Source organism: Macaca nemestrina, chromosome 12, assembly GCF_043159975.1.
Source record: "Macaca nemestrina isolate mMacNem1 chromosome 12, mMacNem.hap1, whole genome shotgun sequence".
In the NCBI taxonomy this organism is placed as follows: domain Eukaryota; kingdom Metazoa; phylum Chordata; class Mammalia; order Primates; family Cercopithecidae; genus Macaca; species Macaca nemestrina.
In genome coordinates this window covers 74,612,733-74,629,931 of record NC_092136.1, presented here as the reverse complement: position 1 = coordinate 74,629,931, position 17,199 = coordinate 74,612,733, and the positions used below count along the sequence as shown (strand labels likewise).

General features: G+C 56.5%; 1 protein-coding gene across 12 annotated transcripts in view; it reads left to right on the top strand.

The window, feature by feature from the left end:
* LOC105468765 (glycerophosphodiester phosphodiesterase domain containing 5) overlaps window positions 1-15,122 on the top strand; it is a 92,394-nt gene extending 77,272 nt beyond the window's left edge. For 10 of the 12 annotated variants that reach the window (XM_011719098.3, XM_071075314.1, XM_071075315.1 and 7 more), the window contains 12 exons: window positions 73-171; window positions 460-553; window positions 944-1,089; window positions 5,296-5,378; window positions 6,520-6,670; window positions 7,223-7,441; window positions 8,001-8,158; window positions 8,476-8,623; window positions 9,832-9,914; window positions 10,440-10,454; window positions 12,749-12,861; window positions 14,105-15,122. In XM_011719098.3, the coding sequence (XP_011717400.1) occupies window positions 73-171; window positions 460-553; window positions 944-1,089; window positions 5,296-5,378; window positions 6,520-6,670; window positions 7,223-7,441; window positions 8,001-8,158; window positions 8,476-8,623; window positions 9,832-9,914; window positions 10,440-10,454; window positions 12,749-12,861; window positions 14,105-14,253 (1,458 nt within the window). In that variant the 3' untranslated portion in view covers window positions 14,254-15,122. The remainder of the gene's footprint in view (window positions 1-72; window positions 172-459; window positions 554-943; window positions 1,090-5,295; window positions 5,379-6,519; window positions 6,671-7,222; window positions 7,442-8,000; window positions 8,159-8,475; window positions 8,624-9,831; window positions 9,915-10,439; window positions 10,455-12,748; window positions 12,862-14,104) is intronic. The other 2 variants (XM_011719102.3, XM_071075316.1) reach the window with 1 other exon arrangement.
* The last annotated feature ends 2,077 nt before the right edge of the window (window positions 15,123-17,199 follow it).

Genomic DNA, 17,199 nt, shown 5'->3' with positions numbered 1-17,199 from the left:
GGTGCCTCTCTCAGACACACTGGGAACCCTCCCACCCACTCTGAGTCTGTCTGGTGTCTCTTCCCCCTCCAGATTGGGCTGGTAGTCATCCTGGCGTCCACAGTGGTGGCCATGTCGGCCGTGGCCCAGCTGTGGGAGGACGAGTGGGAGGTGCTGCTGATCTCCCTGCAGGTGAGTGGGGAGGGGGCCTGGGTGGCTGCTCCCCCAGGACCCTCACAACAACAGCCTTTCTGTCATTTCCCTTCCTCTAGACCAAGGCCCAAAGAGGGGCAGGGAGGGGCCCAGAGTCACAGAGCAGGTCAGAACTAGGGAGGATGCCAGGGTCCTGAGGCTCCCAGTGTCCTCAGTTGGCAGATGGAGACAGGGTTGCCTGCCCATGGGTAGAAGTAGGAGGCTGGTGACACAGGGTCTGGGCAGAGCTGGGCGTCATTGGTCTCCCTTCCCTCTCCCTGCACGCAGGGCACAGCGCCATTCCTGCATGTGGGGGCCCTGGCAGCAGTCACCGTGCTCTCCTGGATTGTGGCAGGACAGTTTGCCCGCGCAGAGCGGACCTGTGAGTAGAACTGTGAAGGGCCTGCCCCTCCAATCCCTGCAGGTGCCAAGACCAGCTGGCGCTGCCATGACCTGGGCTTTCCCTGGGTGGCCTGGGGATGGGGTGGGGTCCCTGCACTCAGTGAGGGGGATCCTGCCTCAGAGTGGCCCACAGAGTCCATGGAGGGTCGCAGCTTCGGTCGGCCTCACACTGTATTCCTCCTCCATGTCTCTCTCTGCCTGCATGCATGTGTATCTGTGTGAGTTAGAGGCGGGGTTCACCTTCCCAGCAAGAATAAAGGCTGCCTCCAAGAGCACCTGGATCCTGACAGGCCGGGGGTAGAGGGGTCCAGCATTGCACCCCAACCTGCCCGGGGCTCACCAGGCAGCACTAACGGCCCCTTACCTGCAGCCTCCCAGGTGACCATTCTCTGTACCTTCTTCACCGTGGTGTTTGCCCTCTACCTGGCCCCTCTCACCATCTCTTCTCCCTGCATCATGGAGAAGAAGGACCTTGGCCCCAAGCCCGCCCTCATTGGCCACCGTGGGGCCCCCATGGTGAGTGCCATCTCAGGGTCCTAACAGCCCCATGGGGTGGGGTGCGATGGGGGAGGCCTTCTTGGGAAATTGATATATGTAACAGTAGCAACCATCTGTAGCTTTTTGAGGGGAGGTGCATGGGAAGGATTGGTAAAAAGGCCGGGAGTGCTGGGATGGAAGCACATCTTGAAGCATCCTGAAGGCGTCTTCCTAAAAAGATTTCACTTTTGTCTTAAGTGCCCTGCAAAGATGCAGGAGGGTTTTAGGCCCAGGCTAGACCCAGGTGCAGGTTAGGAAGGCCCAGGAGACGGATGCTGAGTGTGGGGCCTGGGGGCTGCCACCAGGCATCAGGAGAACCCTCCAGGAGAGCTGGGAGGCAGCTCAGAGCCCACTGTGACAGTGAGTATGGCTGAACCGGCTTGAGTTGGAGAGAGAGGAAGGGGTCAAAGTCAGTGCCGCATTCTGCCACTGGGGCACCCCATGGCCCTGCAGGAGAGCTTCGGTGAGAGGGCAGGCTCCAGAGCCATGCTGCCTGAGTTAGCATCCCGGCACAGCCCCTCACCAGCTGTGGGAGGCCCAACAGTTTCCATCTCTGTGCCTGGTTCCCTCGTCTTGTACCATGGGATTAGAGAGAGCACCTGCCGTGGGACTATGAGGAGCAGGAGGTAGCCTGTGTGCAGTGCCCAGATATGCATGTGGCGCACAGAAAGTAAGAGGTAGACACTGCTGTTACCTTGGGCAGGGCCATCTGTCTGGACCAGGGTCTCTTCCTCCATGAAAGCCTTGAACCCTGGGCTTCTCAACAGAGGCAGTACCACTCCCACCCTGCTGAGGAGGCGGGGGTGTGGGCACTTCCTGAGGGCTTGGCTTCCCAGTGTTTCAGGCTGTTGTGGGACCTCAGGGTAGTAAGGGGGCCTCACATAACTGCTTTAGAAGGAGGTGCTGGGTCTGCCAGGCTGCCACTCACTCTGGAAGTCTGGCCCCCTGCGTGTGGTGGGTGTTATTTTCTCAATAAGACTCCAGTCCCTGAGCCAGACTCCCGTGCTGACCCCAGCCCCTCCCAGAGGCAGCCAGTGGGGATCTGGATCTCGGGTCCAGTTTGGCCACATGCTGCCTGTGCATCTTGGAGGGGGTCACCAGTCCACTCTATGCCTCAAAGGTATGGATGCCCCTGCTGCTGGTTATTGTGAGGATCAGTTGGAGCCCAGCCTTCCCAGCAGGGACAGGGGAACTCTTCTGAGGGGCTCAGAATGACGGCCTCTCCTGTCTCCATGACTCAGATTACCATCTCCCGGGCTCCCTCCAGCGGCCAGGGGACACAAGTGGTATGCTGAAGCAGGAAGGTGGGTGTGTGAGGGGGCCCCAGTGAAGATGGTTTTCTTTAGTAGAAAAAGGTCAAATATATGTAGAAGTGGAGAAAAGCGTATAACAACTCACATAATGAAGAAGGATGTAATGAATCCAGTCCCATACTTACCAACATTTGGCCATTCTTGCTTCATCTGTCTGCTACTTTTTTTTCTGGGGTAGTAAAGCAAATCTTAGGCATCGCATCATCTTACCCATAGGCACTTCAGGATATATCTGTACACATGAGGACTTTAGAAAGATACATAACCACAATGCTGTTATTACACCCAGCCAATATTAAGGATAATGATTCCTTAATATTATCTAAAATAGAATCCATGTTCAATTTCCCTTTATTGTCTCAAAAATATCTTTTTACAGTTTAGTTGTTAAAAATCAGGATCCAAATGCGGTCCACAGCATGCATCTGGTTGGTGTGTCTCCGGAGTGCCTTTTGGTCTGTAACAATCCCCCCGCTGGGCTCGGTGGCTCATGCCTATAATCCCAGCACTTTGGGAGGCCGAGGCAGGCAGATCCCCTGAGGTCAGGAGTTCCAGACCAGCCTGACCAACATGGAAAAACCCCATCTCTACTAAAAATAGAACATTAGCTGGTGTGGTGGCACATGCCTGTAATCCCAGCTACTTAGGAGACTGAGACAGGAGAATCACTTGAACCCGGGAAGCAGAGGTTGCACTGAGCTGAGATTGCACCATTGCACTCCAGCCTGGGCAACAAGAGTGAAACTCTGTCTCAAAAATAAATAAATAAATAAAAATCCCCCTCCCTTTTTTCCCTTAGGCTGTTTATTTGTCCTGAGAAACTGAGTCATTTGTCCTGTGGGATTTTTCACATTCTGCAACTGGGTGATCATGCCCTGGAGGTAGTTTTTGAGGGGCTGGCAAGGGTCCTCTCTGTGTGTCCCTGTGCATTGCCTTGGGGGTCTCTGACTCTGGGTCCACATGTCTGTGTGTGGTGGGCCCAAGTGTACATCTCTGTCTTTTTTTTTTTTTTTTTTTTTTTTTTGAGACGGAGTCTCACTCTGTCGCCCAGGCTGGAGTGCTGTGGCCAGGTCTCAGCTCACTGCAAGCTCCGCCTCCCGGGTTCCCGCCATTCTCCTGCCTCAGCCTCCCGAGTAGCTGGGACTACAGGCGCCCGCCACCTCGCCCGGCTAGTTTTTTGTATTTTTTTAGTAGAGACGGGGTTTCACCGTGTTAGCCAGGATGGTCTCGATCTCCTGACCTCATGATCCGCCCGTCTTGGCCTCCCAAAGTGCTGGGATTACAGGCTTGAGCCACCGCGCCCGGCCAACATCTCTGTCTTGGAGACTGTGTGCCCCGGACGTGTTGTTCCTACGCAGATGCGGCCTGTCCCTCTGTACGTAGGTGTACATGTACTTTAATATTCGATTGCACTAACTCTGAAGCTAGGACTCTTTTTTAATAGTACTTTGAGTTGCTGTTTTATAAATCCAGGTCTCTTAACCATAGTGTCCTGCCCACCTGAGTAACTACCCCCCACCCCCATGCACAGCCTCCTGACAACAGAACCCCACTTGGACAGGCCTGAGGCAGGTGCAAGCTCTGAGATGGAGACTAAGAATTCACCCCAGCAACATGTATGCTTCTGGGGCCTTCCTGGAGTCCTGAGTCTGGCCAGGGAGGGCCAGGTTTCCACATCTTTCTCCAGGAGGCCAGCACCTAAGCCAGAGAGACCTTAACTGTGTCTAAAAGCTTCCAAAAAAGACTTTCCCCTTCCCAAACACTTCCTCTGCCCTGAGGGTCTTCGTAACCCCTCCCAAGCTTCTGCTTTCTGCAGCCCCAGCCCATGCAGCAGGGAGCATGGACCCCTGTCAAGTGGTCACTGGTGGAAGGCCCGGCCACAGGATATTTAGAGATGGGTGGGATTCCACTGAGTCTGTGCCTCTGTCTTCATGCCTTTATAGTCCTGGGACCTGGACTATAGGGGGACCTGGGAGTGCCTCACACAGCCCACTGGTCTGGGAGACAGGTAACATGTCCTCCAAGAGTGCTGTGTGCCAGGGACAGGGGAAGAAAGAAACTCATTACAGAGACCCTGCTGTGTGCCCGGTCCTGGACTAGGGTCTCTAACATTTGTTATCTCACCTATGAGGTTGATAGTGTTAGCCCATTTTATAGCTAAAGAAACTGATGCCTCGGCTCTGTGTCTGGGAAGTGGAATTGCACCTTTTCAGTCTGTTCCAAAGCCCCCACCACTCCCTGGCTCCCCAGTGCTAGGCTGTGTCACAGAAGAGGGGAGTGGCTGGGGAACATCGTGGCCAGAGGGAGAGAAGGTAGGAATAGGATTGTCTTCAGTGGGAATGACTGAGATCAGCCATGGGAATCCTTCCCACCTCACCCCTTCACTGACAGGGGCGGGGATGGGGGGTGGGGTGTCCTCCCTCCCTTCTTCCCTGGGACCATCCCTCATGGGCCTGGGCTTAGCCCAATCCTTGGTTTGGTGCTGACCCCCAGTGGCAGCAAAGGGTATGACAGAGTCCTCAGATGAGATGGAATTAGGGAGGCTTAGAGCCCCAACTGTCCTAATTAGGCATAAGGACCCTCATGAATACACATCTCTAAGGGCACATGGGGAAACTGAGATCCACAGAGAAATATACCCAAAGTCAGAACAATAGCTAAAGGCAGAGTCAAGGCTAGAACCAGAGCCAGGTTGAGGAAGCTGAACTTCAGAGAAGCTGAGTGGGTGCCCAGGGTCACATAGCTACTCTGTGGAGGAACCAGAATTAGAACCAGGCCTCGCCCAGCCTCCTAACATGGAAGACTTCCCATTGGCTGGGGAGAGTACATCAGCTGAATCTTGTCTGTCCCTTCACCACCCCTTCTTCCCCAGCTGGCTCCAGAGCACACGCTCATGTCCTTCCGGAAGGCCCTCGAGCAGAAGTTGTATGGGCTCCAGGCTGACATTACCATCAGGTAGGTGTAGCGGAGGGGATATAGCTCCTCTAACCCCTCCCACACACATCAGCATCCACCTGGGTCTCTGCTGGGGGAACCTCTGGTCTCAGAGCCTCTGAGATGGGAGGAGGGGGGCTTAGATTATCCACAGCAGGGCAGGCACCCCGTTCCTGCAGACTCCAGGATGTAAAATAGAGGAAAGAACAAATGCTCTTGGTGCAAGCAGGAGCCCTGCCACAGAGCCACTTGAAGGGAAAAATAGATCTATATGGCTGTGTATGATAGAGCTCCAACACTCTCATGAGGGAAACAAAGCAAGTTGCAGAGTGATACAGTCACTGTGACCCCAGTTACATTTTAAAAGACCACAGAAAAGTGACATACACACTTTCTCCCTGTACATATGTAAGTAGATACTAGTATAAATGGCAGGAAGAATCCATACTAATCTCATAACAGGTTATCTGAGAAGAGAAGACGGGCAGGACTGTCATATATAGTTGTACAGGTTGTGTACTGAACAAGGGCATCACATATATGAGGACATTGTTCCCAGTATAGACATAGAATTGTGTATTTATCACAACTTTCTAGCAGATGGTGGTAAAATGCCTTGAGGAACAGAGGGCACGGGTGCCTTTTACTTTTTCACACTAAGGCACCATATGAGCTATTGGCAACCCTGGTAGAGTAGACAAGGATTGGGGTCGGATGGAATTTGCCAAAGAGGTCTACATTTGCACTGTTCCCATCATAGCATCACAGGGATTTGGTTCCAAACCAGGTTCCACCACTTACAGGCTGTGGACCTTGAGCTAGACACTTCCCTCTCTTAGCCTCAGTTTCTCCATTATTAAATGAGGCAGCACCTACCTTCCAAGGCTGCTAAGAGAGTAGGTCCAGCTTTTTTCCCAGCCCTCCCTCCTTGGCAGTCCCCACCCCCATCTGACCCTCACAGAGAGCCAGAAGGCGTTGGCCCTTCAGGGTCACCCACCAGCCCACTGTCTTCCCTGTGCAGATGGGGAGACTGAGGCCCAGAGAGCGGCAGCCCAGCCGGGATCCTGTGCTGGATGGGGAGGACTGTGTGGGGTGACGATCATTGGTGGGCAGGTGAGGGATCTGGGGGGTCAATGACTCGACGGCCCCACCCTCCCTGCAGCCTGGACGGCGTGCCCTTCCTCATGCACGACGCCACCCTGCGGCGCACCACCAACGTGGAGGAGGAGTTCCCAGAGCTGGCCCGCAGGCCTGCCTCCATGCTCAACTGGACCACCCTGCAGAGACTCAATGCTGGCCAGTGGTTCCTGAAGGTCTGGCTGCACCTGACCCCAATCTTAGGCATGGAAAACACCAGCAGGGACTGCAAGGAGTGAGATGCAAGGGTGGCCATCAGCTCCGAGACCCCCACTCACAGGGCTTTCCCGACCTCCACCCAAGCTGCTTAGTGGCCTCCTGGGCTCCTGCCACTGCTGCCAGATCTCATGGTTGTCACTGCTTGTTCTGGGTCCGTTTCCCTTACTATAAAAGGTTGACAGGGACGAGAGCAGTAAATAGAATTGTTAACTCTGTAAAACTCTAGAGAGGGGTTGGCTTTCTGGTCTGAAATGCTCTAGAAGGAGAAATGCCGTGGGTCTGGGCACGATTCCAAGTAAGCTGTCCTCCGTCCTCTTGCTAAGCAGGGTGTGGGAAAGAAAGGTGAGGGCTGGGGCCTCCTGCAGCCTCCACGTGGCCACAGCCATCAATCTGCCGACCCCAGCAGCCTCTGGCAGCCCAGGGGTCTCCACGCTCAGTTGCCAGAAGGGTATGTGGGGGCCCCCAAAGGGCTGATGATGCAGCCATGTGTGTGTCCCTATCCCTGCCAGACTGACCCCTTCTGGACAGCCAGCTCCCTGTCACCCTCCGATCACAGAGAGGCCCAGAACCAGTCCATCTGCAGCCTGGCAGAGCTCCTGGAGCTGGCCAAGGGCAATGCCACACTGCTGCTCAACCTGCGTGACCCGCCCCGGGAGCACCCATACCGCAACAGTTTCCTCAACGTGACTCTGGAGGCCGTGCTGCACTCTGGCTTCCCCCAGCACCAGGTGAGGCCCTGCAGCGCAGCTCTGCTCCCGGGAGCTCTGGCCTGGCTAGAGCCCTGCTGCTGCATAGCCTCTCCCTGTTGCACTCCGGACTTCAGCTTTCTCATTTGTAAAATGGGGATCACACACCCCTTACTTCCCTGGCAGGGTCATCATGGGACAAGAGGAAAACAAGAAAACACCTTAAAATGTATAAAGGTCCAGGCTGTCAAGTTATTTCAGTGAAGTGTTGCCCTGTTGTGTGGTGTAATAATTTGGGACCAGAGAAATCTGACATCAGTTTAGGACAGCACACTAAGTGCTAGTGGCCATGTGCAGAGTAGTGGCTGTTTGGGTTTTCCCTCCCGTACTAGCAGCGGGCCAGAAGGGAAGCTTCCTGAGTTGCTCCCAGTACGCTTTGCAGCCTTGACTGGGACTGAGTCCTGCCCTGCTAATGACTGCATCTAAGCTTTCACTGCCTGCCAGCTCCCGTCTCTCAACCCCACGGGTGCTCTAGGAGGGGTAGCTACTCTTAACCATTGTGCAGAAGAGAAGTCCGAGGCTGCTTCTCTCCTGCCTGCAGGTCATGTGGCTGCCTAGCAGGCAGAGGCCCCTGGTGCGGAAGGTGGCTCCCGGCTTCCAGCAGACATCGGGCTCCAAGGAGGCGGTCACCAGCCTGCGGAGAGGCCACATCCAACGGCTGAACTTGCGCTACACTCAGGTGTCCCGCCAGGAGCTCAGGTGCCTGCCCTGACCCAGGCTCCTCCAGGAGAGGGTGGGACTGAGTCTCTCTCAGTCCTGCCACCACCGCCCCACAAAACACACACACAGTTGGGCAGAGGGATGAGCACATAGAGGAATCGGGCACATATGGTTCATAGACGACAGGATATGTCAGGCAGACCTGGGCTTGTCCCCGAGCTTGGCCCTCTGGAGCCGACGTTCCTTCCCCCGGGCATGGCTGTGAAGTGGTGAAGAGGACATGCTTTACCAGCCCTCACACTGGGCCCGGAGCTGCCAGAGTCCACATGCTGACCCGCCTCTCCCCTGCCTCACAGGGACTACGCGTCCTGGAACCTGAGTGTGAACCTCTACACAGTCAATGCACCGTGGCTCTTCTCCCTGCTGTGGTGTGCGGGGGTCCCATCCGTCACCTCTGACAACTCCCACACCCTGTCCCAGGTGCCTTCCCCCCTCTGGATCATGGTGAGTTGGGGGGCAGAGGGCACCTGGGGGGCAGTGCTGGAGCTGCCTATGGCCTGCCCTGACCACTCAGCAAGCTCTGTGCTTGGGGCTGTCCCTGGGAGGTCTCTGGCTTGGTGGGAAGTCTGTGGAGGGGGTGCAGGCTTGAGGCATGAGGATTTCATGGCATCTGGGATCTGCACTAAGGTATTGGGAGGACCCTGGGCCTGATCCACAGGGAGAAAAGCATCAGTAAGGGCTCTAGAGAAGTAAAGAGCTGCTTGGGTTTCTTTGGTTTGGAGGGTAACAACAGGACTGGAATAGGAAGCATTGACTGGGCGCGGGGCTCACACCTATAATCCCAGCATTTCGGGAAGCAGAGGCAGGATGATGACTGGAGCCCGGGAGTACAAGACTAGCCTGGGCAACATAGTGAGACCCTGTCTCTACAAAATAATAATAATAATAATTTGCTGGCCATGGTGGCACACACCTGTAGTCCTAGCTACTTGGTAGGCTGCAGTGGGAGGATTGCTTGAGCCCAGGAGGTCCAGGCTGCAGTGAGCTGTGATCACTCCAGCCTGGGTGACAAAGTGAGACCCTGTCTCAAAAAATAAAAATAAAAAAGAATAGGGAACATTAAAATTTGCTCAGAGAACAGCAAGTAAAACAATATTTTAGCTGGTTGACTGCACACCTGCAGATAGGTGGTGGCTCCACTGCCACCTCCCTGAGCATGCAGAAGGCAGATGGAGGGTATCCTTATGGCTGAGAGAATGCAGTGCCAATGAATCAGACCTAAGATGTGGATGGTTCTGTGGGAGAGGAGGGTGAAGGGAAGGCAGCCTGGGGAAAGGGGCAAGACCGATGGGATGAGAGTCAGGAGGGAGGGAGGAGCAGGGTCACTGTCTTTTAGTATCTGGCTCCTGCTTTGAGGCCGCTGGACACAGACCCTGCAGGCCTAGCACATGCCCCCTCTGTCCTTAGCACCATACAATCCCCTCCTACCCTGAGAGTGCACACATGTACACATACACGCCCCAGCCCCCAGGCCTATAGAGCCCGGAGCCCACACCTGCAAAATGTAATCTTCAGTCCCCAGACCCCCTCAGAGTCCTCCCTTGCCCTTCGCCAGTGGCCATGTGGGGTCCTCTGGTCCACGGACCCTCAGTCTGGAGCCTCAGTCTGGACTGGCCGTGACTGGAAGTTGGCCTCGGGCCGTCTGTCCACAGCCCCCGGACGAGTACTGTCTCATGTGGGTCACTGCCGACCTGGTCTCCTTCACCCTCATCGTGGGCATCTTCGTGCTCCAGAAGTGAGTAGGATCTGACCACTTCCGTGGCCATCCCTACCCTACAGCAGGCCCAGCCCCTACCCCAGCCAGGTGAACCTGCTCCTGAGCCCTGGGCCCTCAGCCAGGAGCAGGCCTGACCAGGGGAGAAGGAAGGACCCTGGTGGCCCCATCCTGCCTCAGACAGAGGCTGGGTGGCTTCTGGAATGAACTTGCAGCTGGGAGCGCAGAGCCAAGCTCTGCCTTGAGTGGCTGTGTGGGCTTAGGTGAATTTCAGTTCCTCTCCAGGCTGGCCTGCTCATCCGTTAGCCAGGGCATGGGTTCCCACCAGCCCTCAGCAAGATAGCTGGGGTGTGCTCGAAGTGGGGAGGTGTGGTTGGTCCCAGGGAGGGTCTAGGGCCAGCCCGGGGCCCCCACCCAGCCAGGAACCAAGGGGCTGGGATTTTATTCTTTACTGACGTTCTCTCTCTGTCCCATCCTGCTCTGATCGGCGCATGTCCCTCCTCTCTCCCCCTCCCCCTCTCTCTGCTGCACTCTGGCATCTCACAGCTATCACTTGATCAGGTAATTCTGGTGTGGTCTTCCTCCTCCTCCTCCTGTTCCTCTTTCTCCCTCTTGCCATCCCCTTCTCCAGTTCTGTCTAAAAACCCGCCGTGCACCAAACCCTGTGCCTGGGTCACCTCGCAGACACCGCCCTTGCCTGAAGCCTCCCTTACCCCTGCAATCCTCTTTTCTGCTCCTGCCGTCCCACTGCCGTGTGTGTCCCTCTGCTCCCTGTTCCTACGGCCGTTTCTGCAGGTGGGGACCAGTGTTTCCTTGACAGCTTCCTGACCTGGCCTCTCTGTGCACCAAAGTGTCTCCCTCTGGAGGAGGGGACCCTACCTGGGCACCGGCATCCCCCTGCCTCTGGCCCACTCACCGGGGTCTTCACCACTTGTCCAGGGCAGACCCTACCAAGTTTCTGCCTCTCTCTTCCCATCTTCTCCCTCCCTGGCTCTGCCTCTCCCGCTGTTCACTCTTCCTGTTTACCTTTCTCTGCCTCTCCCATCTCTTTCTCTCTCTTCTTTACATTCTATCTGTGACACCCATCCCTGCTTTGCTCCCCCCACACACAGCCTTTTCCTTGTTCCCCCGAGAGGACCCCACAGTGGCTGAGCTTCCTGTTCTGGATGTGCCTGGCCAAGAGACCCTGGCCTGACACTGTCCTGGGTTTTGACGTGAATTTCCAGGATGAGACCTAGACTCAGGGACCCAAGTCTCCCTTCCTCTAGTGCCTTAGCCCCTCCTGGGTCAGGCAGCTTCACCAACCAGCTTCTAGGAGGAGACGCTGTGTCTGGCTATGGGACACTCCCTGAGTCATTCCTCTGTCCGCCCAGTTAACCAGCATCCACACACACCGGCAGCTGGTGCTGGTGCTGTATCTGCAGCAGGAGTTGGGCCTTCTCATGCGGAGCCGAGCGTGTCAGGGAGGCTGCCCCATGGTGATTCAGCCGCTGGCACAGACATGCTGGGTTTGCTCAGACACAGCCAGGGCAGTGTCATTGTCTCCTGGGGATCAGGAGAGGCCTGATGGAGGAAGGGACCCTGGGGAACAAGGCCAGGGGAGGATACCATTTCCCTGCGGACCTTATTCTTCCATTCATTCGCTCAACAAGTACAGGTCAGGTGGCCAGGACACGGCAGGCGTTGATGGTGCTGGGGCACAGCGATGAACAGAGAGAGATTTGCTCACTGCCCTCAACGATTCATAGGGCAGCCAGCCTCGCCAGGGTGTCTGTGCTACCCCCCGCCTCCTGCTTTCCCCTTGTCTGCCTGCTCTGTTCATCCATCCATCCACCTGTCCATCTGTCTGTCCGCTTCTGCTGCGCTGACCCCATCTAGTAACTCACAATTGGTTTCTTGTGGAGTCTTGACTCCCTCCATCCCCCAAGCAGGGTTCAGTCCCTGAGACAGCTGGGTTCTTGTTCCCAAGCTGATCACCCACTCCTCTTGGTGGGGACAGGGGTGAGAGTTCAGTGATCCTTCTGCCTAGATCCCAGGAAAGGTCTAAGTTCAGAGGTCAGGAAACGGGCTAGTTCAGAGGAATGACAATAGTGAAGACTGGCCTGGGCTGGGCTCAGAAACATGAGTCCTTTCCACTTAGTGCCTGGTCCCTGTATGCCCTGTATGCATGCTCCACCTCCCAGCCCACTCTTGAGTAATTTTACCTTGCACCTGTCTCAGCCATCAGGGGGATTCATGCTCTGACCTCCCTCCCCAGTAGGACTGTCAGGACAGAGCAGCAGCTGGCCCCACTCCAAGTCACTCTAACCCCCTTGCCTTGGGAACCTGTGCAGACCAGCTCTGGGCAAAGCCCCTACCACCTGGCCCCACCCCCCTGCTTTCCTTCCCTCCCTCTCAGGGGGTCTCCCCAGTAGCTTCGCTTAGCCTGGTCATGGTGGTAGAGTTGTAAGAGACATCAGCCGGACTCCCTGAGATTGGTGTGTGCCCCAGCTTAGGTCAGCAGAGTCATGCCTACTAAGCTCCTCCTGCTCCCAAATCTGTCCCATTCAAAGAAAGCCAGGTGCATTACTGGGGACACCTGAGACAGAACTAACCAACTCTAGTCCTGGGCCAGGGCTGCTCACTGACGGCTCTGGAGGTAAAAGGGAGGCCGGGAAGCCCTGGCCGAGAGTCAGTAGGCTCTGATTTGAGCCCCAACTCTGCTCTCTCTCTGGGCTTATTTCCCCCTTGTACAGTGGGACAAGAGTCCTGCTGGTCTCTCAGGCCACATCCAGAGAGGCTCTGGAAGTAGGCAGGGTCCCTGCTCCAAGGCAGGAGTGAGGAGGGACCTGATGCCCACGGGGCCATCTCTGCAGGTGGCGCCTGGGTGGCATACGAAGCTACAACCCTGAGCAGATCATGCTGAGCGCTGCAGTGCGCCGGACCAGCCGGGACGTCAGCATCATGAAGGAGAAGCTCATTTTCTCAGGTACACAGCCCTGCAGACAGGTGGAGGCAGGCCCTGGGCCCAGCTTTCTGCACCCCCACATGCAAACAGATGTGTATGCGCACACATTCACGTGCGGCACATACGGGTAGGGACAAGGGCACAGATATACATAAACCCACCGGGATTATACCCACACACATACAAAGGCATAAGTACATGTGTGAAAACACACACCCCCACACACAGTCATCCACTCTGTCATCCACCATGGCTCGGTGTCAGTGCCATGGTTGGTGGGCAGGGGTGGGGTAGGGAGAGGAGTCTGTTTTGAAGGCCCGCCCCCTTTGCCTGATTCATACTTGGATCCTACAATATTGGCCTCACCGTTGCTCTTTGCCAGTCCCTGTCAACATTCCCAGTCTGATGGAAGCAGCAGCTACGTAAACAGAGGCATGGAAAGTCGAGTTCCTGCGATGGCAGTGCTGTGGGGGAGGGCGTGGTCAGAGCTGCTTGGGCAGTGAGGAATGCTTTGGGTGCCTGATACACTGAGATGGGGAGGATGCAGAGGAGGTGCCTGGGTAATGGCTTCAAGTTGAGGGCCGAGCGAGCTGAGGGAAGGAAGGGCATTCCAGGTGGGCACGGCATGTGCGCAGAGGCGGCAAGGGAGCACTGCTTGCCTGGGCACCAAGAATGAAGAGTCCCTCTATTGGGCCGAACTCCACTCAGCAGAGCTTTCTTGAGCCTCAGATCCGTGCCCAGCACTCTACCAGGCCCTGGGGACATAGATGCCCAGAACCCACCCTGGGCAACCATACAGAATGTGGCCAGGGCAGAGGGAAGCAGGGGCTGGGGTTGCCATGAGGAGGCCCCAACCCGGCCCAGGGCTCTGATGAGGCTCCCAGGAGGCTGAGTGACAGATGAGAAGACTTGAGCCAGATGGTAGGAAAAGGAGGTGGTGTTGGGGCAGCCACTCCTAAGAGAGGGGCCAACACATGCAAAGGCCCTGAGGAGAGTGGACACATGGGTGCCAAGCTCAGGGACACAGGTGGTTTTCTGTGACTGCAAAGTGAAGTCCCAGGGGACAGCAGATGAAGGTGAAGCTAGAGTGCTCGGCAGATACCAAAGGGGCCTTGAGTGCCAGGCTCAATGTCGACCTGAGCCCAGTGGTTTCATCAGCCTCCAAGTGCCCAGCTGGGTGGTACAGCCTTCCCGCCCCATCTGTCACCCATCCTTATGACTGCCTCCTCCCTGACTCACATTCTGTCTCCCTCTGGCCCCGCAGAAATCAGCGATGGTGTAGAGGTCTCCGATGTGCTCTCCGTATGTTCAGACAACAGTTATGACACATATGCCAACAGCACCGCCACCCCTGTGGGCCCCCGAGGGGGTGGCAGCCGCGCCAAGACCCTCACAGAGCGGAGTGGGCGTTAGCTGAAGACATGTCTCATCCACCTGTACCTGACACAGAAGCCAGGGGAGCCTAGGAGAGCTGATGGAAGCGTGTCTGAACTCGGAGTGCTCTGGAAGCTGGCTCCACAGCCTCCTTGTGGGCTCCAGCCCCTTGTCAGCCGCAGGCTCTCTTGAGGGGGACTCCCGTGTCCCCCTGAGGCCCAGCTGGACCAGGACTCCAGCCTCTCAGATGCCCCTGCAGGCCTGGGGCTCCTTCTGGGTGGTGCGGGGCCTAGGGCTTGGGCCCCTCTTCTGAGGCCCTCTCCTATATCCTGACTTGGAAGCTTTGATGGGTCATGGGCCATGCCATGCCCCCTGTGGCAATGGAGGGTGCGGATGCTCACCTGTGCCGTCTGTCCTCCTATCTGTGCCCCAAGGCACTTGAATTCTCTGTTTTTATCCTGCCCCAAGGGCCTGGGCCGGGCCTCTACCCGAAGCAACTCTGCTCTTCCTGTCAGTCTCAAAGCACAAGGAGGTTCGGCCCAGGAGGAAGCCAGCTGCAGTGTGGAGACACGTCCTCCTCCCCAGTCCACCTCATGCCACCACCAACCCCCTGTCCCAGGAGCAGACCTGAGCCACATTCCCCAGGAGCAGCTGGAGATGGCCAGAAGAGTGAGCTCAGGGCTACTGGATCCTATGCCGAAGTGTCCAGCAGACCTCAGGGCAGAAGAGTCCCCTAACCCAGGAGTCCACAGACTGATTTAACCTCAGGTTCCCACATCAGTGGCCACAGGGCAGGGCCCACCTGGTAAAAGTGTTCTGGACATGGTCAGGGTGGGTGTGTGGCTAAGTAGGCCTGCACAGAGGGAACCCAAGGGGCTCGGCCAATGTGATTAAAGCTGCCATCTTGATGTGTGTTGTCTCTGAATTGCCAGCAGGAGGGTGGGGACAAGTGCACTGGGTCTAGGTTTCAGTTCTGACCCTATGATTTGAGGAGGAACCATTCTCAGGAATGAATGGGAAAGCGGCAGGATGGTGCCTCCCCTTCTCTGGGTCCACCACGGTGCCAGTGGCTGGGAGCCGGTATCCTCACATGGTGGATGGGGAGACAGTCTTGGAGAGGTAAAAGTGACCTCCAAAGGCCACACAGCTTAGAACAGGCCAAGCCAGAATCCCACCCAGAGTCTGACACCAGCGCATATGTTATGTCTCCCGTAAGCTAGGAATGACACACAGAGCGGGAGGGCTCCTGGGTCCAATGTGGGGCTGGGAGTGGGACTGGCAGGTGCCCTCACAGCCACACGAAGGCATTCTGAGCCTCCCGGCTGTGTTGGGACAGGCCTTCAGCACAGGGAGGCCTCTTCCCCATGTGAGGAGTTTGGCTTTGACTTCTCCGAGCTTTGGACCTGCCTGAGGAGGGCCCATGCCCATGCCCAGGACTGGGGGCACCTGGGCTGAAAGCCAAAGTACAGCCCTGGGACCACAGGTGTCCTTTCCTTCCAGTCCTTGGGACCTCTGCTGTCTGTGAGCAGGAGTCAGTGGTGGCGTCAGAGCAGGCCTGTAACTCTCCTCTTTGTTCTGAGAGTCTGCCCGGTCATGGGTGTGTCCTGAGGGAAAAGGGGGAAGCTGAGCCCCAGCTCCAGCCTGCATCAAATTAACTCCATGCTTCCTGGGAGCCAAGGGACGTGTGTCTTCCAAACAGGAATCTTCTGGATAGAATTCTTGGGGTCTAGGAGATTCTGGCATGCAAATGTTGGAAGCTCCACTGGGCCCCCACAGTAGCCTCGAGGAGCGGCCCTCCTGCCCCTGCTACTGAATGTCTGGCAAGTGCTCCTCTTCTTGGGGCAGAGGTCAGCTCCCGCCTCTCCCTGGGCTCAAGGGAGTGAGACTCAGAGCCACTGTGCCCCCTGCCCCACACATGCTTAGTCACATTGGCATCTACATGGTCACACAGCCACATGTCCACACGCAGCCCAGTGCTACACAGTCACTGCATTCCATGTACTTCCACAATCACGCATAGTCACCCTGGAACCTACATGCTCACAACTGCACGATGACACCCCTCCCACACCCCAGCTCCAGCACCATACATCTTCAAACCCTTGTCCTCAATCAGGGACAAGGCCAGCACCAGGTCACCCCCAACCCCAGGCACGAATCCAAATCCAAACCCTGGAGTTGCACACAGTCAATCCACTCTTACACCCCTTCTTTCTTTCCCTCCCTCCCAGGGCTAGTCCAAGAGTAGAACAAAAGCCCAGCATCCCCTCCCCACTCGCTTCTCCCTTCCTCTCCCTCCCCCTCCCTCCTGGCGTCCAGCCCCTTTGTCCTCCCGCAGCTGAGCCCGAGCAAACAGCGAACGGGGGTCTGGCAGAGCAGCACGAACATTGGAGCTTGGGCTGCCAGGGGTGCGGGCAGCAGGCACAGACGCGAGTGATACCTGTGAGAGCAGCAGCTGCGGAGCACTTGGGAGAGGGTGTGGCCAGGTAAGCGCCAGGTGCATGGGGCGAGGCTTAGGCTGCAGGGCTGCCCCAGCTGCGTGGTGTCCACAAGTCTGAGATGGGGAGGATGCGGAGGAGGTGCTTGGGTAATGGCTTCAAGTGGATGTGGGTGTAAAAAAGAGTGATGGTGGCATGTTCGAGTCAGCTTCTACAGGCTGGGCCCTTCAGTCTGCATCATGACCCATGGCTTGAAGTGCCTAGACTCAGCCGAGAAGGGAGGATACTCATTGAGCCCTACCTGGGAATTTTTACCTTCCGTGTTCCAACTGGGTGTCCTTCGGCCCCCAGACTGGGGATCCCAGAGTGAATACTGGATCTGATGTCACTGTGTGTCCAGAGCGCCCAGTGCAGTAGACAGTAAAATGAAAAAGTACTGACACACTTCCTAGGAGGGAACTCTTTCTCCCCCAGGGAGCTGCTTGTGCTGTGGGACACCTTTGCAAGAAGTCCATCCTTATGCTAATGAGACCGGCCCTCTTGGGTT